This window comes from Artemia sp. Qi Xiang Cuo, chromosome 18 (genome assembly GCF_049724085.1).
Source record: "Artemia sp. Qi Xiang Cuo chromosome 18, ASM4972408v1, whole genome shotgun sequence".
In the NCBI taxonomy this organism is placed as follows: Eukaryota; Metazoa; Arthropoda; class Branchiopoda; order Anostraca; family Artemiidae; genus Artemia; species Artemia sp. Qi Xiang Cuo.
Window position 1 is genome coordinate 31,009,249 of NC_142811.1, and position 20,057 is coordinate 31,029,305.

The 20,057-nt window shown below is 36.7% G+C and overlaps 1 protein-coding gene across 1 annotated transcript in view; it reads right to left on the reverse strand.

The window, feature by feature from the left end:
- The window catches only part of LOC148941409 (cryptochrome-1-like), a 118,477-nt gene that overhangs the window by 71,411 nt on the left and 27,009 nt on the right, over positions 1 to 20,057 (reverse strand). Inside the window, exon 5 of the mRNA XM_089104097.1 lies at positions 8,325 to 8,506. Within this exon, the coding sequence (XP_088960223.1) occupies positions 8,325 to 8,506 (182 nt within the window). The remainder of the gene's footprint in view (positions 1 to 8,324; positions 8,507 to 20,057) is intronic.

Sequence of the window (20,057 nt, forward strand, 5' to 3'; positions counted from 1 at the left end):
TTTCGCTTTCGCCTGTGTAGAAGAACCATGCCAGTCTCTATGCTCGTGAACGATGTAAAATTAGGGTCGGCAATAATTCGTACACACTTTAGAGGGTCAGTGACAACGTCACAGCAGCATCTGTTACTAACGCTTACCCGCCTGGTGTCAAACGATGAATTTAAGATTAGCTTTTATAAGTCTGTCCCTACCAGGGAGTTTTCCTTAGAATTTTTATCAATGAAGTTGATAATCAACGTTTTCAAGTAATGTCATTGAATGTAATTTAGGACCCTATGTATTTTGGTGATCTTAAAGCTATTGCTCCCCATCCAGTGTAAAACAGAATGAAGACCAACGATATTTTCTGTAGGGTCCAACTCAGCAAACAGGTTTTGTTTGGAGGGGTTCCAGTGCATCCCCAAAACCTCACCCAATGATCGATTGTAGGGACTCAAAGAGTCCCTGCCCACGGGCCGATTGATACAAGGAAAAACAAAATCTTTGACGGAGTCGTGAAGCGCCAGCGGAATGTGACCGTCAACTTCAAAAAACCATCCTTGTGGCCCATTGTCCTCGATGGTGGTAATGTCGGGGAACTCACAAGGATTCTAAAGCCATTGATAGTTCCCACACGGCGAAGAGTAGTGAGACATTGCAGAGGGGTACAATGAGTTCATGTCCAAGAACACTGCATTTGACTTTACACCGGTGCTTTGTCCGCTTGGATCGGTTGACAAGACGCGGTCCCCATGAAAAACATACCCTCCCCTCATTGAACGCTCTACAAAAAGGTGTTGATCTACATCTGTGATTAGGCCTATTTCCTCCCTGCTAATTTTTAAAATCAAATCCATCACCAAATGGGGAGTGGAAAAATAATAGCCTATATCTAACCCGAACTCTGAATAGATTTGGTCTGTGTTCTTACAGACTCTATCCAACAGAGTTAAAACGTCACTGGCCAAGTACAGTCTACAATAATCCCACCCATTTTTACAATCCCCCTTAGACCACACCTTCTTGGTAAATTCGTACTCCTCGGATGTGCATTCACTGCTGGTCAGTGAATTGTAAAAAGATTCAATTGGAGGTAGTGTCACCTCAATTAAGCAAGCGCCAGAACAGTAATAATCGTATGCGTATACACCTTTACAGGTCAACAGGTCATGCATTTCACTGTCTGGAAAGTGCTGTTTAAGCAAGGGAAAGCTATCAAAATTGTCGCTTTTCTGCACTTGAATCAATTGACTCAATGCCTTGGGAAAAAAACTAAAGGAATCTAAAAACCTGATTTTATTCCAGCACGTACGCCCATTATCCACTGCCTGCCATTTCAGTTCGAGAAGCAACAAGTTCTCGGCCGATTAGGGGATAATGTTATAGGTAAATGAATTATTTAACCATGGACAATCTACTCCCCCTCCCTCCCTGTGCATACGTGCCAGTGCCGGTAAAATAAATTTTAAGTCATAATTAGAGTTGTGAATAAAAACAGGGATAAAAAACTGCTGGCTAACATTTAAATCACACAATTGATGCGCTACCCCCCGAAAATTGCTACCCCCAGAGGCTCATTACTGCCCCCAGTGAGTCTGATCTCTGACTGTGATACTCCCACCGCCTCGTTTCCCTGTAATCTTTGTAGCCTCCGCTACCCAATCCCCCTGACCCACCCCACCTATTTTTTGATTTTTAATCGAGAGACGATCCTCTGCAGACAGCACCATTGGATAATGGGTATTTCTCAAACGAGAAATAGCACCATTAGCCGTGCCAATTAGTTTAGTCAGTGCCTTGACCATGCACTCCCCCTCATCCAATGTTTCTACTATTTCTAACAACCGAATGGTGTTAGAACTATCTCTTTGTGCGTGGGCATAGGACACTGCAATAGCTTGGTGTTCTTTGATTCGGTTTGGAAATTGGGGATCGTTCAACTCCACCAGCTTAGCTTCACAGTCTAAAGATATTTTGTTCCACTGGAAAAGGGTATTCTGGAAATTTTTGAATTGTAAAATATCCTTATCCCCTAAAACCGTTTCCATTGTCTGGTAGCCATGCCGGCTACAATGCCTCATGTGATTTTGCAACTTTAATTCCGTCCAAACTAAAGAGAGGCATGTTGGACAGTAGAAACGTGAACTCTGTTTCTTATCCTCCCCCAGAATTCTACTAATGTCAGTAATAGGATTAAAATGGCCACTTGAAGTCGCGGGGTCATTAGGTGGTGTGTATAACAACGAAACCCAGAGTCTGATCAAATCAACTGACGGACTCCTTATAGGGAATACCACTCCCTTCTTTTTAGAGCAACCCCCATCTTCAAATTCAGTTTCATACTGTACCAGAGTAACGCCGATATTTAAGTGGGCATTAGCCCTTTCAAAAATATCTATAGATCGTAGCGTTACTGGGTATTTTCCTTCTAAACACGAGAAATCTACAATGGGAAAATCGGACCCTTCCTTCCCATGCATAGCCCAATTGTCTAAATTCGTCTTGGTAGCGTCACGAGCTAGAGGTTCGTATGCTGATATGAGGAAAGCATATCTGAAACACATTTGATCTGTTTCAAAACAGATCTGCTGGACACCTTTACAACCCTCTAGATCTGGATTATAATTTAAAACTGTACCCGTGTCCCTATGCCCCCCTCTTAAAATAAAATCTTTCTTAATTTTACAAATATTAACACTTAAATTTTCAACAAAAAAAACTAGAGATCCACTCCCATTTTCATTAAAGTTCTCGAGATGCGTTATAATTTGATCCACACAATCCGTGAAAACTCCCTCAATATTTTCTAAATTCGAAAAAACCAAACGCATCTCGGAATGTACATAATGATAATAAACTTCGCTTTTCCCCTCATTTAAATAAAACACCTTTAAAACAATAGAAACCTTAATTGAATCCCTCCCCCACAATTGAATTTGACTCTCCAGTAGTGCACGAATTTTATCTACATAGTCATGCACAATTTCTACAGGGTCAAACACAAAATTTCCCCCCATAAGTGAATTAAAAGGGTCTCCAAAAGTCACAGTGTAAACAACTATTGCATTTAAAATTGTGTTGGATAATTGAAAGTCTGGAAAAGTTGTACCCCCCACCCCCGCTTGTATATCTCCCCCACCCCCCAGTTGTTCAACAATATTTGGCGAATGTTCCACTTCAGTTGTTTGAAGTGGACTCGTTAGGGTATCGGTGGCTGGAGGAGGAGAAGGGTTCCCAGTTAATTCGTTTGTGAAATCCTCCATAAGCTGTAGTGTATTTGGGCTCAAGTCCCCCTGCTCAACTGTGCTATTATCTCCATTAAAAAAATAATTTAGATACTCATCAATAGTATCAGGTATTTCATCGGAATTGGTAATATCGCTCAATTGCGAAGTACTTTTGGAGAGCTCCTCTGCTTCTCCAACTGATGAGGGCGATGGTGTTAATGAGTATGGGACCAATGATCCAACCTATAAATGAAAAATATCTTATTTTCAAAGTGTTCAAATCACCCCTACTGTTAAAATTTGGATTATTATTGCTTAATAGCATTTGGTTAATTCAACTGAAAGCAGTCAATTTCCAACTTAAGATATTTACAATCTAAAACAACGCTTTACATAGAAGGCGGCAATTTGTTCGCTTATTTTCAATGTGTTCAAATCAGCCCTACTTGTTTTTTTTTGTTTAGTTTTTTTTCGCAGCACTTCCCCGCAGCGCTTCCCGCGGCGCTTCTCGGGGCCGCGGCGCATCCCAATGGCACTTCTCGGGTCCGTAGCGCACCCCGCTTCTCTGCCCCGCGGTGCTTCCCACAGCACTTCCCGGCCCGCTTTACATAATGCCCGTCAAAAGTCGCTATTTTTTTCTCTAATTCCACACAGATTCATTGAACTCATTAGTTTAATTATTGCAACCTATCGCACGCAAGTGTTCCAATTTCCAAGATTGAACTTCAAAATGCCGAGACCCGTTAGCCTGGTTTCCCCATCACTAATATCTTGGCACGATGTAAGGCTCAGTGTAAATTAGGACGCTGATATGGATAAAATGGAATAATCTCTCTCTTAAAACTATGTGAAAAATAGCATTCACAGAGTTTCAAAGGTATCTAAAACTATATGTGATAGTGAAGAGATAGCAACAGAGAAAATAGTAAAGATTAGAAAAAGAGGAGCGGTTTCTTTGCAAATAAAATTACATTAGATATCTCCGAGGGAGGAGGAGCAGAGAAAACAATGGTTGGGGGGTGAGGGGTTAAGATCCCGCTGAGATACACTTTTACACAGTGTTGAAAAATAGTGAAAAGAAAAAAACATTGGAAGAAATAGATATATATTTATATAAGATAGTTTGAGGAAAAAATACTCACCTTTGCAAATCCTGGCTGCACTTGGGAGCCGGATGGTCCAGGTAGTGTGTGTTGGAGGGACGCGGCGTCGCTATGTTCTTGCGCAGACTGGACTGCGATGTTATGGGAGTGCACTGATGAGCTAGCAGGGTTCACCTTCCTTGTGGCCCATTGTCTTTTCGGTTTTTGACCGGACTGTATTGGGGCTGGCAGTGATGGGGCTGCCTCGTCATCTCTTGCTTTCTTTGATGGAGTTGGGGTACATTCTTCGCTATTTGCTGTACCCATAGCTCTCTTTACAGCTGGAGGGGCATCAAATTCTTCATAATTTGCCTTAAAAAGAAGAGAAAAAATTAGTATCAAAATAATTTTCCCCTTTTTTACAGAAAGAAAGTTAGTATCATCATCCATATAATTTTGTTTAGAAAAGCATTTATCTCTTTTCAGTAAAGCAAAAAGTAAAAATTTCTCAAGAAATATATTAGGCTTAGAAATCAAATGTTTTTATTAGACAATCAGTAGTCTATAGCCATAGGATAGGAATCATTGTTTCTATTTTTACCATTTAGAAAAATATTAAATGTTTCCCAGTCTATAGGCTTTAAATAAAATCGTTAACCCAGTAGCCTATAGACCTATATTTTACAGACAGAGGTTAAAATGCTATTCAATTTATACATAATATAAGCTTCATACAACTCCCAGAGACTTTTCTTTCTAGCCCTGCACCGTTTCTTTTCATTGTATACTGATGGCGGTAGACTTGAGGGCAATGCCCTCCCCCTTTTACATAATTTACTTACCACGAAGCTGTTAGAAGCGAGACATTGCCCCCTCTCCCCCCTTTTACATAATGTCCTAAATATATTGTTAGACCTTAATTTGAAAATAATCTGTTTCACTTCTCCAAAATAGAGCATTACGTCTGTGCTTAATTATTGTATCATAGTGTTTTAATTTTGACGGAAGAACAGTTCCCTTGACTTTGGCCGCTGCGTTCGTAAACACAGAGGGAAAAGGGGTGATAGCTAATTTTAGCCTCGCACTGGAGATTGTGTCAAAACAGAGCGGCATTTTCATTAAAATTGACAGAAGTCAGTAGACACTTTAAATCACAATAGAGAAAGGCTAAAATTTAACGAAAAGATTATTATTTCCATTTGCGAGAATTTGGTTGTAAAACAGTGAGGGGGGGGGGTTAGGTTTCGAGGGTAAAAAGAATATATTTACGTTTTCCATCGAGTATAAAGATTATATAGTGATGTTTGTATTGTATGGGGGGGGAGATTTACCTGAATATACTAGAGGGTGAGCAAGGAAAATTATTTTATTTGAAAATAAAAGACATGAATTTAAAGAAAAGACAATTATATCAATTTGCGAGAATTTGGTTGTAAAACAGTGAGGGGGGGGGTTAGGTTTTGAGGGTAAAAAGAATATATTTACGTTTTCCATCGAGTATAAAGATTGTAGAGTGATGTTTGTATTGTATGGGGGGGGGGGGGATTTACCTGAATATACTGGAGGGTGACCAAGAAAATAAAATAAAAAACTGGAGTTCAACGAAAAAATGATTATTTCCATTTGCGAGAATTTGATTGTAATACAGTGAGGGTGGGGTTAGGTTTTGAGGGTAAAAAGAATATATTTACGTTTTCCATCGAGTATAAAGATTGCAAGGTGGTTAGGTTTGAGGGGGGGGGGGGTACTTACCTAAATATACGGGAGGTTGACCAAGGAAAATAATTTTATTTTGAAAATAAAAAATGCACTTACATGGTAAATTGAAGTTGCCAAGGCTTCTAATTCATCAAATTTATCCATTGTTATATCAACTATGTCAAAATACTTTCTTATAATTTAATCACATTGCATGTCCGTTATATACGAAATCTCAAGGTCAAATTGTTATGTAAGCAAGCCCTCTGATTGGCTGAGACGGAAACACGTGATCTAACTGTTTCCTGGAAACTCATAACATTTGCCTCGAGCAACAACAACAAATACTATTTCTGGAAACTCATAACATTCGCTGAGAGCGTACACTTACAACAACAACAAATCGACCTTGAAATTCGCTGAGAGCGTGCACTTACAACAACAACAACAAATAAATCGACCTTGACATTCGCTGAGAGCGTGCACTTACAACAACAACAACATCAACACCTTTGGAAATTTAGGTCATTGACCCCATTAACCACGTGTTCTCCCTAAGGAGGCTGTGCCCATATAAGGAGCCCTGTCACGATCAATTGAGGCCTTTCTACTTTTAATATTAAAACAAAGCCAACTTTAAAGCGAAAGTGGGTACGTGGTAATACTTTATTTATTTATTCTTTTTAATACGAGACATAATCAAATCTTAGTTAGTTTAATACAATCTTCATTTAATTCTTTTAAGGATTTTAAAAGATATCCTGAGCAAAGATGAAATAGAAAAATACTCTCTTTCTTCTTTAGTTTTGTCCGTATTGATTCGTCTGAGCTGAGCACTGACGTGTGTCTCTGACACACGTCTAAAGGATTATTTTCAAAGCATCTCCCGTTCAAAATTCAGTTTTTCTCCCTTTTTCTTCATATATTATTGCTCTTAGGCCCTTAATAAGAGCGAGAAAACTTCCAGTCTTATAACAACTAACATTGTGAGCAAATACGATTAATCCACAAGAGGCATTGTGGATTTTAGTTTTGGGGGCACGCTGGTAGTTACAGGTAAAAACATTGTAGGGAGTCCAACAAAGGTCTTAGTAAAGCACTGCTTCACTAAGATGAATCTTAGTGAAGCAGTGACTGCACCTCTGGACCTTACTCTCTACCCTTGGGTCGATTATGGTACTTGGATAATTTCAAACAGTATTGTCTGTCGAGACAACTAGGTTTGAAGACTATGGCGAAATTCACAGTCAAGAAAATACAGATATGAGTTTTTGCTAGCCTAAAATTGACTTTTTTACAGTAGGTCACGTAGTTCGAAATTCAAGAAATACGTTGCTCCTTAAATTATTAATCGTTAAACTAAAATGAAAGAAAGAAGAACTATAACTTTAGTATATCTCTCTAACACAAACTAATGAGCCTTTTTCCAAGCTTGGAACATAAAACAAAACAGTTTGCTTCATACTGTTTTTTAAGAATGTTTTTCGTTTTTAGAAATCTTTTCATTTAAGTCTATTATATTCAAAAGATTTTTTTATGCAAGAACAAATACACCTTTTGAGGTGTTTTCCTGTGCGTAAGATGCGATTTTGATGATTCGTAAGACTCGTCAAGTCAGCTAGCTGAAAAGTCGCAGATGTTCTATTTCATTGGTTGAACATAATATAGAAATTGTAATGAAATATAGATATTTTGCAACATTGGATTTTATTGTCGCGGTGTAGACTATTTCACAACTACCCCCTGATATTTTATTTGCCTTTCCGAGTAGGGTCTTGTGTGTCGTATACTGCCCAAGGATTCACAATATATCACTTACCTATCAAGAGCTGGGGCCAATAGTCTTTTTTCAGGCTTACAACCTTTTGAATCTTGCATCATAATCTAGCACCTTCTTTAGAGAGGGTACAAGGTTCTTGCCATTATTCAACTTTAAATAGGTATCATACTTGATAATAATCAAAGTTAGAGAGGTTGAGGTGGCTAGGGCACGCTGTGCGGATGAAGGATGACAGACTGCCGAAGATTGTTCGTTTTCGGCCAACCGTCTAGGTCTAAACGGAAAGCAGGTCGTCCTCGTCTGGGGTGGGAGGACGTCATGAAGAAAGATTTAAAGGAAATTGGGACTTCATGGGCGGGTGTAAAAAGGGAGGCTTTGACTAGATTGGGATTGAGGAGGAGCGTGCGTAGCTGTGTTGGCCTCAGGCGGCTTGGTTCTGTGGTGAGTTGTTAGTAGTAGTAGTATTAGTATTTCTTTCATCCGCGTTTGGAAATCCCTAATTGAAAGGAAAATGTCGGACATTTATTTATGAATTCAATGAAATAGAAAAAAAATTACCTAATTCTTCTAATGTAGGAACACAATAATCATCATCATTAGAACATTGCGGAGTTTTTGCTCGTCCTGTAATAGTGAGGGCTACCGTCGACTCAGGAGACACGGGGGGGTCCATCGTTCGTAGTATATTTTGGAACTGACGATATGTCAGAGGTGGGCTCCCTCCATTTTTATCAATGATCCTACAATAATGCGAGTTGATTACACCCTGTTTCGAACCCTAATTACACTTGGCTCAAAAGGAAGAGGGTGACAAAGGTTACATTTTAAAGTAGAAATCGTTACAACGAAGCACAATTATTCCGCAGAGACATCAAAATAAAATGGAACTTTTCAAGGTATTCAGATTAAAAACTTTTTTTAATTGAATAACTGACACGACTATATAAATAATAATACCACAAAGAACTTGTGCAGGTGACAAGTAAAAGTGTCACTTGTGACTCAAAAAGCCTAATAATAATATGGACTGAATGCTGATTAGCTTAAAACATAATAAACATTAATATAAAGAGACTAAAAAATAATACAAATTTGATTATCATTTAAACCTAAACCTTCTCCATTACTGCCTGACTATCGCTAACCTCGTGAGACTGCCAAGCATTTAGCATTACTACAAATGAGTCATGGGTGACACACTGGAAAACACTTCTCCCCGGTCCATAACTGTTCAAGGTTTCGCTTTGGTTGGATACCAAAATGCCCAAAAATATTCTTGGTCTATTATATGGTTTCATCCCGGCCTAGACTGGAACACCCTTCCTTTCTCTTAACTGCTTGATGACTATTTTCTAAAACTAATTACGGAATATGATCTTTTCTCATCCAGAGGTTACCTTCAAGTCATTCTTCATCATAAAAATACTAAGTGTAATCCATCCGCTTTGTTGATAAAGGTTAGGCAGTAGTCGTGGGACAATGCCAAAATTCTTCCCGATTCCTATTCCAGTCCCCATTCCCGTACTATCCCCGATTCTACCCTATAATGAACATGTTATACAAGATATTTCTATCTACAAATAGCAGGTGCCAAGGAGTGATCGCCTCCTCTAATAAAGATCAAATTTTGTCGTTTATGCAGCGTAATTACTATTCACTTTATTTTAAAGACCTAGGTCTTCGTTTTAATTTGAAATGTTTTTCCGATTTCTGCATAAAAAAAAGAAATATTCTATTTTCTTATTATAAAATTATTTTTTTTAAACTTTTCCCGCAAAACAGGTTTTTCAAAGAAAAGTAAAGAGCTCTATTTAGCCAAAAATGCGCAGAAATAAAGTCAAATAATCTTCCAAGCGTAAAAATACCACAAACAACTATCAATAAATAAATGAAACTCAAAACGAACAGAAATTACAATAAATAGCGGAGTCAAACTAAAAACAAGCAGAAATTAACACGAGTAGAGCTGATAACCCCCATGGCTTCTCAAGACCAGAACAAAATTTGCGCTTTACAAAAAAAAAAAAAAAAAAAAAAAAAAAAAAAAAATCGTGGATTGTTAGTTTAGTTGACGTATGTTGATATTTATTTTATAAAGTTTTGATAATTTTGTATTTATGAAAGTAAAAAAAAGTGAAAACATTTACAACGTATTTTGTTTTCAGTAAAACGCGTATTGTGCTCTAGTCTTTTCAATGCAAGGGGGTTGTCAATCCTATGCATGTCATTATTTACCTCTTTTGAGTTTAACGTAGTTAATTTTTGTAATTCCTGTATGGTTTAGGATTCATTTATTTATTGATGGTGGTTTGTGGTAGTTTTACGCTAGAAAGATTATTTGACTCTATGTCTGCTCATTTTTGGCTAAATGGAGCACATTACTTTTCTTTGAAAAACTTGTTTTGTGGAAAAAGTTTTTTAAATTAATTTCTGTTCGTCTTTTATTGACATAGTCTTTTTCACGAAAAAAATAAATTTTATATCTTTTCAGTTTTTTTTTCTATAAGAATCTATAGTTTGGGTTGATATTTGTATGTTGGAGAAACTTCTTCAACAATTTTAATCCTGACACAAACATTATTTTTTTAATTTTATAACTCCTGCGGTTGACCTGAAAAATAAAACTTAATATCATTCCCAAAAGATTATATCTATGCTCTATGACAACCTGGATTCGCTTATACTCTTTTTATTTATCAAACACTTCGTGGTAATGAACTGTAGGTAAGGAGCGACGCGGCTCAATAGTAACCGAAACTCTAAGAAACAGGGTCTTGATAACAACAGATACATCAAAACAATCAAATTTTGATGCTAACTCAAAGTATGTAAAATTCATCAAATTCGATGTTACCCACCAAAGTTACGAGCCAAAGCAAATTTGTCCAATTTTCGAAAAAGGGAGGAAACACCCCTAAAACATAAAGTAGTCTTAATGAAAACGATACCATCAGATTTAGCATAGCAGAGAACCCTACTGTAGAGGTTTCAAGAACCTATATACAAAAACGTAGAATTTTGCATTTTTTGCCGGATGAAAGATCACGAATGCGTGTTTATTTGTTTGTTTTCCCCAGGAGTGATCGTAGAAGATCCGGAGAGGGCTCATTGGATGGGAAATCAAAAGTTCTAGCGCCGTTTTTAAGTGACCAAAAATATTGAAGAGCAGCTTGCCCCCTCCCACGCTCATTTTTTCCCCAAAAGTCGCCTGATCAAAATTTTGAGATAGCCATTTTTCCAGCAAAGTCGGAAAATCTAATAACTATGTCTTTGAGATGAATTGATCCTCCCCCCCCCACATTCCCCGGGGAAAGGACCACAATCTATGAACTTTGCTCATGTTTTGCATATAGTATTGGTTTTTGGGAAGTATACAGACGTTTTTCAGGGGGATTTTTCTGGTGGAGGGGGGGAGGGTTACATAGGAGGATCTTTCCATGGAGGAATTTTTCGTGGGGGAAGGAACATTTCCATGGAGAGCGAGCCAGATTTTTCAGCATTATTAAAAACGATCAGAAATTAAATTAAAAAAAAAACACACAAGTATTTTCAACTGAGAAAAAGGAGCAGCATTCAAACTTAAAATGAACAGAAACTATTACGTATATGAGGGGGGTTGCCCTCTCCTCAATATCTTGCCCTTTACGCTAAAGTTTTTCTCCAAACTTTCTAAAGAACTTAATATCTAATTAAACAGCCTTTGTGATTCACGAGTCATTCTTAAATAGCTGCAACAAAAAATCAAACTTTAGCGTAAAGAGCGAGGTATTGAGGAGAGGGCGACCCCCCTTACAAACGTAATAATTTCTGTTTGTTTTAAGTTTTAATGTTGCTCCTTACGTTCAGCTGAAAATACCTGTTTTAATTTATTTTATTTAAATCGTAAGAGCAGAAGAAGTAAAATTAGTAGCCCCAAAAGTTTCAACTTAATACCCAGAGTTGTTCTCGATATATTGCTGAGGTGTCTTATTGACAACTATAAATATAATGACTTTTGATTTAGATTAAAGCAACATTTAGTTTTAAAACATTATGGACCAACTGCATAATTGTAGGGGTTGACATGCCGAATATCCATAAAGACATAGTTGTTGGACCGTTCTACTATGCTGAACAAATGGTTGTCTCAAAAATTTAGCTGGATGCGTTTGGAAAATGAATGGACTTGAGAGAAAGGCTGCTTGCCCTCCGATCTCTTTTTACTTTTAAAAAGGACACTAGACCTTTTAATTTTTAATCGAATTTGCTCCTTTACAAGATTCAATAATATTTCTAGTAAACAGAGTGGTGCTACATATAATATTGCTTTTAAGCTCTTTTGAAAACCTGTATGCAATCAGTTTTTTCGCTTAATTGAAATTCCTCCTAAACCTTCCATAAAAATTTCACCTTAATGCCCTTATTGGGGAAAAAGCTTAAAATTAATTTCTGTTCGTTTTTGTTGACATAGACTTTTTCATATTTTTTATTTTTTATATCTTTTAGGTTTTTTTTATAAGAATGCATAGTTTGGGTTCCCAATTGCATTTTGGAGAAACTTTTTTAACAATTTTTAATCATGACACAAACAGTATTTTTAATTTAATTTTATAACTCCTGAAGTTGACCTGAAAAATAAAACTTAATATCATACCCAAAATATTCTATCTATGCTCTTTGACAACCTGGAAACACACTCGTTTTATTAATTTAAATTGTAAGAGTAGAACTAGTAATAGTAGTACCCCCAAAAGTTTCAACTTAATACCCCCAGTAGTCCTCGATAAATTGCTGAGGTGTCTTATTGGCAACCAGAAATACAATACCTTTTCATTTTGTTTAAAGCATAATGGTCCAATTACATAATTCTGGGGGATACACATGCCCAATATCCCTAAAGACATAGTTGCTGGACCGTTCTACTATGCTGAACAAAATGGCTGTGCAAAATTTTTCACTGGATGCGTTTGGAAAATGAATGGGCTTGAGAGAGAGACTGCTTACTCTCCAATCTCTTTTTACTCCTAAAAAGGGCACCAGAACTTTTAATTTTGAATCGAATTAGCTCCTTTAAAAGTTTCGGTGATATTTACGGCTATTGCAGAGTGGTGTTGCCTATGATATTGCTTATATATCTTTTTGAAAACCTGTATGCGCACGGTTTTTTCGTTTAATTGAAAATCCTCCTAAACGTTCCATAGAAGTTTTTTCTTATTACCCTTAGCGTCATTAGTTATAAAAACTGTAATGGTAGTATTAAAGGTATACACATAGTGCCTTCGGGCTAGTTGAAAATCTCCCACAACTTACCCTAAAAGGTCTAACTTAACAATAAAAGTTGTTCTTCAAATATTGCTTTGCCACCTTTTTGAAAGCCCACATGCTCATAGTTTATTTTGATTTAGTTCGACATCCACCTAAGCATTCCTAAAAAGCTTCATTTTAATACCCTTATCTTGCGCAGTAGCAATAGTTGTAGTTAGACCCTGGCGCCGCACCGACTGAGGGAAGACCGGCGGCGGTGTGGCTAAAACAGCGCGCCGCGGCCACGCCGCCGGTAAGATGTCGGCGGCGCGCCGCCGGCGCGATCAATATTGACCGCTAACACTAATGTTTTCATCAGTCTTTCTCAAATCACAGCTTAAATTTACAACGGATTCGAGCCTATTCATGAGTTCAAAAATTCACAAGTCACTAGCTGGAAATTGGTCTTCTTCGTTATTCATCAAGAGAAGTAGAAATCTAGTAGAAACGAAATGGCTGTGGTGTTTCAGAACCCTTGCATAATACGATTAGTTGAAGTATCTATTAGCTATGTACTCTTAACATAAATAATTATCAAAATTAGTATTTTTTGTTTCATCGAGCATTACTGCATACTAAACTTCAAATACCGTATCACAAAATTCGTCAGTTATCTGGGTAAAAACTTTGATTATAACTTTGAAATTAGAAGCTTAATTTTTTCATAATGCCCTTTGCCTAGATCTGTTTTGTCACCTTTAAAACAGTCGAAATAGGCGAATTTGATATTGATTGCTTTTTTTGCTCTTTTGGATTCCTAACAAGCCTTCTTGTATTAAAAACTGGTTTTTAATAACAATTAAAAAAAAATACATTTTAAAGTTTTTTTTTGGCTTCTTTATAGAATATATGTCATGTAGGCCAAGGCTGAACTGCTGCTTTTTTATTGCTTTTGGCTGCTCTTTTGGATATTATTCATTTTTTCTTTTGGGGATTCATTCCAAATTATAAACTCATAAATACCTAATATCAGTCAAATTATAGACTGCATCTAAAAGGAGTAAATTTATCAAACTTAAAAACACATGATGAACACTTCACATGAAAACATTTCAATTACAATGAAACAAAAAAACACTTAACGGTTTATTCGGTATGAAGAAAAATGAAGTGCCTGCTATTTTCTTAGGTAAGAAATGAAAAGCTCATCCGTTTTAAATGTAATTAAATGAAATAATATGCAGACTGAAGTAGCTCCAGGAAGATGTTGAGATTTTCTTCCTAGTTCGTCACTTAGTATCAATGTTAGGACACTTAGTATCAGTTATTGAGTTTAAGCTTTGATTTCCAAATGCTCACAAAGATTACCGAATTTAAGAAAGTCACAAAAATAAATCACCTGTGGTCAAAATACTCAAAGACTCCTCTTTGATCCCCACCCAATCTCAAAGCTTCTGCTATGGTCATATCCATGGATATCTCCAAAGAGTTTATTTTTAAGATAGCTTTCAAGCGTATTTAGGGATATTTAGCCTTTTTTACTTTTCTTCAAAGCTTTGAAAAAAGTGTTATAATATTCCAAACGTTACATTTGTTATATTTGTGCATATTTTTGGTAATCATTTGTGGGGTGATCGAATTTTTTAAACCACCGTAGATACGTAAGAGCGTTGCACCATCTAGTACCCTGAGGTCACAAGACTGTCAAAGACTCCTCCTTGAGCCTCCCAAATTGAAAGCTTTTATTATGACCTGGCCTTTTAATGTAACTTGGAAACTGGACCAAGGGCGCAATTGTCACTCGAGAGCAACGTTAGGTGGGGATGTCGATATCGCTTTCGTCACACCAATTCGTTTTAGTGTGACTTATAAATGCATGTTTTCAAAGTAAACCCATTTCATCAATAAGATTAAAACGGGTTGGACGCAGATATCTCTTTCCCTTTGGACGATAAAACTATACAAGTGCTGTATCAAGTATAACTCACGGAAATCTTGTTAATTTTTGTCAACTTTTCAACTTTTTGGCATCCCTGCTTTCAATAATAAAAATAAAAAATCAAGGTACTATCACTTAAATATAATAACTCCCTATGCCCCCCCCCTGGATACCATCTGGATAGGATACCGTCTCTGCTTTAAATAAAAAAATAACTTATTGGTGTCCCTGCTTTAAAAAAAACAAGGTATTATCATTTAAATATAGTAGCTCACTACCCCCCCCCCCTCTGGATACCACCTTGATAGGATGCCGTCTTTGCTTTAAGTTAAAAAAAATTAAATTTTTTGGATTCCTGCATTTAACTAAAAAAATTTCGAGACTTTATCGTTTAGATGTAATACCTCCCTACCCCCCCCCCCTCTGGATACCACCTTGATAGGATACCGTCTCAGCTTTACATTAGAAAAATAATTTACTTAATAATTAACTTGGTCAATACATGGTTCAAACAAACACGCAAAATAACGTTAAACAGCTTAGCGTTCCTTGAAAAAAAAAATTGAGGTTATGAGTAAAGGGGTACAAAAGACAACGACAAAAATGTCGAAATTATTCAGATTTACCTCAAATTATTGGAAAACTGAGTCAAAGATTCGCCGTGGCATTCAATAAGATCAAAAGAATCTAATTAAAAGGGAGCACACACAAAATCCAATTTAGGCCAGTAGCCTATGAGAAATCTTAAAATACCCAAGACAATGAACAAGTCCCAACGGGGGCCCTCTGTCTATCAAAATATTTCAATGGTTACCCAGGGAATTTGATATCATTTTCTTCTATCTCAAATTTAAATGAAAAAATAATTATCTTTTTGGCATCCCTGCTTTCAATAAGAAAATAGGTGTTATCATTTAAAAATGATAGCCCCCTATCCCCTCCCCCATAGGCAATAATTTATAAGTTATTTATGAATCATATTTTTGGGGTAACTTCCGTTTCAATCTTTAATTCCCCAACCTTGCCTATAGCTAAATTTTGTCTCAATAGAAGGGTTTTTTTTGGAGGGGGGGGGGAGGTAAAAATGTTTCAGAAAGAAGATTGTATTTTCTATCAGGTGTTCAACAATTGAGTATTAAAAATTAAGAAAATCTTATCTAAAAACGGCAAAAAAAAAGCAAAAAAAAAAATTATGCAAACTTATAATTCAGCTGTAGAAACAATCTGTCGGCTGTCAATTTCAAAATTAAGCTGAAGGCTGAAGCTGTATAGTAGTGAATGCGTTCTATAATTCCATTCAACTTGAAAATAAATTCTGGACTACAAATGATGTAAGAAATAACGATCCGGAAACTGCATTCGAAATGAATTAAACTCATTTCATAAAGACGATTTTCACGATTTTTTTGTCAACATAAGAAGAACTGTGTATATTGCAATATTTGCAATTGCATATTGCATCTGTCTGGTTTTTATGCAAAGTAACAAAAGAGACGAAAATTAACGAACAAGAGAGTAGTGAAGAATTATAGTATGCAAAGTAAAATTTGACAGGAAAAGTCACTGCTAATAATTTGCGAGGAGTGGCACAGTAATTTGGTGATTTTCGGGAATTCAGGGAACCCGCTTTTTTTCAGTGTGACACATAGATTTTCGAGAAAGCGTTCAAAGACTTGGAGATATCGCAAGTTCTGTTTGATTTCTAATCAGGAAAACAGAAATACTAAACCACACGAGAAGGAAAAGGTCCGACTTTGCGGTTGCCGCAATAAAAAATTGCCGCAAAATTAATTTAATTTATTTAAAATTAATTTAAATGTTCTTACTTTTATAACTTTAATAAATAAAATAATATTAACATTTTTATTACTAAATATCAGTATATGTATATTAAACCGACAATGCATATTCTTTTGTATTTTTTTTTCAGAAAAGTGTAAATTATCCTCTGGCCTTGGGAAGGCATAGGGGTTTTGAGCCCTACTCATGTTAATTTCTCCTCGTTTGGAGTTTGACGCGGTTATTTGTTGTGATTTCTGTTCGTTTTGGGTTTCAATTATTTATCGATGCTGATTTGTGGTAGTTTCACGCTTGGTAAATTATTTTATTTTATTTTTGCTCATTTTTGGTTTAATGGAGTTCTTTACTTTTCTTTGAAAAACTCATTTTGTGGAAAGTTTTTTTTTAATTAATTTTTGTGCGCTTTATATTGACATAATCTTTTCAGGGAAAAAGAAAATAATTCTTAAAATCTTTTCGTTTTTTTTAAGACTTTATAGTTTGGCCTGCTATTTGTATGCTGGAGAAAAATTTTCAGCAATTTTTAACAACATATAACCTTTTATAAATCTGGACGCAAATAGCAGTGTTTAATTTAGTTTCATAACTTCTCTAGTTGACCTGAACTAGAAAACTTGATACTATTCGTAAAAAAACCTGTTTACTTTCTTTGATAGCTTAAACACACTTACGCTATTTTGATTTGGTTAAACTTTAAGAGCAAAAGTAGCTCCGAAAGTTTGAACATAATACCCTCAGTCGTTCTTGGGATACTACTGAGATGCTTTACTGGGAATTGGCATTAACACAGTGCATTTTGATTTAATCTTAAGGCAACATTTAGTTTTTAAACAAATTGGGCCAATGGGAGGGTGGGCATGGGAGAAGGATTAGTTGCCATCCAATCTCTTTCGACTATTAAAAAGGGCATTGGCCCTTTCTATTTTGAATCGAATGAGTCCATTTCGAAGTTCCTAAGACAACTCCTTCGATACGAAGTGCCCTGGTCTAAACAAAAAAAAAGAAAGAAAAATAATAACACATTGTACCCACATCGATCTTTACTATAAAAACATCAAGCCTTCCAATAACTTTTGACTATTAAAAAGGGCACTAGCCCTTTCAATGTTCCATCGAGTGAGCCGTTTTTGAGTTTCTACGACTACACTTTCTATAAACATCTTATATACCCCCAGGGCATAAATTACACTCTTGCCTTGAGGGCTGCGAGGGGGTTGTCATCCTGAAAGACCTAATTCAAAGAACTTCCAACTACGTTAAACAAAATGGCTATCTCAAATTTTGATTGGATGTGTTTGGGGAAATGGTGGGCGTGAGAGGGGCGTTAGTTGCTCTCCAATCCCTTTCAAGCATTAAAAAAGGCACTAGCCCTTTCAATTTCCAATCGAATGAGCCTTTTTGAAATTTCTACGACAACGCTTTCAATAAAAGCCTTATATGCCCCAAGGGCATAAATTACAACCCTTGCCCGGACAGCTGGAGGGGGGGGGGGTTGTCATCTCCAAAGACCTAATTTACAGAACTTTCAACTACGTTGTAGAAATTTGCTATCTCAAAATTTTGATTGGATGTGTTTTGGGAAATGGTGGGTGTGAGGGGGGGGGGTTAGTTGCCCTCCAATCACTTCCGACCATTATAAATGGCACTAGCCCTTTCAATTTCCAATCGAATGAGCCCTTTTTAAAGTTTCTACGACAACGCTTTCTACAAAAACCTTATATACCCCAGGGTGTATTTCAACTACTTTGAAAAAATTGGCTATCTCAAAATTTTGATTGGATGTGTTTGGATAAATGGTGGACGTGGAAAAGGTGTTAGTTGCCTTCCAATCACTTTCGACTATCAAAAAGGCCACGAACCATTTCAATTTACAATCAAATGAGCTCTTATGGAACTTTCTACGACAACACTGTCTATAAAAACCCTTATATGCATCCATGGTTTACCTTATACACCTGAACCAGCGGGCTGTGGGGGGGTTGTCATCCTCAATGATATAATTTATAAAATTACCAACTACTTTGAATAAAGTCGCTATCTCAAAATTTAAATGGGATGTGCTTCGGGAAAAGGTGGACGTGAGAGGGGGGGTTAGTTGTCCTCCAAACACTTTTGACTGTTAAAAAGGGCACTATCCCTTTGAATTTCCAATCGAACGAAACTTTCTTGAAGTTTCTACGACAAAGCTTTCAATAAAAACCTTATATGCCCCTAGGGCATAACTTACAACTCTTGCCCTGAGGAGTGTGGGGGAGTGTCCTCCTCAAAAACATAATTTAAATCTGAAAGTCAACTAAGCTGAAAAAATGGCAATCACAAATTGTTATTGGATGTGTTCTGGTAAATGGTGGACGTGGAATGGTGTTAGTTCCCTGCCAATCTCTTATGTCTTTTAAAAAATACACTATATATTCCAATTCTCTATCGAATAAGGCCTTCTCGAAGTTTCTATGACAGTTACTTCGATACGAAGTGCCCTGGTCTAAGACCAAGAAACCAAAAAATAATAATACATTGTGCCAACATCGCTCTTTACTTAGGCAGCGCTAGTGCGCTGCCTATAATGATCTTCCCCTTTGGGCTTTCTGTGAAAGTTCCAACTTAATACCCAAATCAAATCTTGAGATACACTATTTTCACAATTTGCATGCACATAGCGTCTTTTACTTTGTTCAAATTTCCCCTCAATTCTGTAAACGGATTAGTGTGGTAGTTGTAGTAGTATTTGTAGCATGCAAATATTGCCTTTTTGATCATCTCCCTTATAATTTCCTGAATTTTCGAAATTAATATACTCAGTTATTCCTGTGATACACCCTTTTGGCAATCCTGATACACATAACAGGTTTTTATTTAGATCAAAACTTCCCTCAACATTCTCTAAAAGGCTCACCTGAATGCCCTTCGTCTTTTTGGAAAGCGCAATTCAAACGAGCAAACCTTTCTCAATAACAAATACTATGTGTAAATTATGAACGAATTGCCTAACTTAAAGCCCTTGTCCTGAGGACTGTAGGGAGGTTGACATCCCTAAAAACATATTTAATAGACCACCCAACAATGCTGAAGAAAATAGCTCTCTTAAAATTTAGATCGGATGTGTTAGGGGGGCTGATTGCCCTCCACCCACTTTTGACTCTTGAAAAGGGCACTAAAACTTCCGACTTTCAATCAAATGAGTGCCATCCGATCCAAATACGATACCCGTCCCAAAAAAACTCTATATGCCCTAGGGCATAACTTCCCGTGGCTCTGAGGCATTTTGTCCAACCCTAAATGTTATATGATTTTTGGACTATAGGCAACAAAATGGCTATCTCACAATTCCA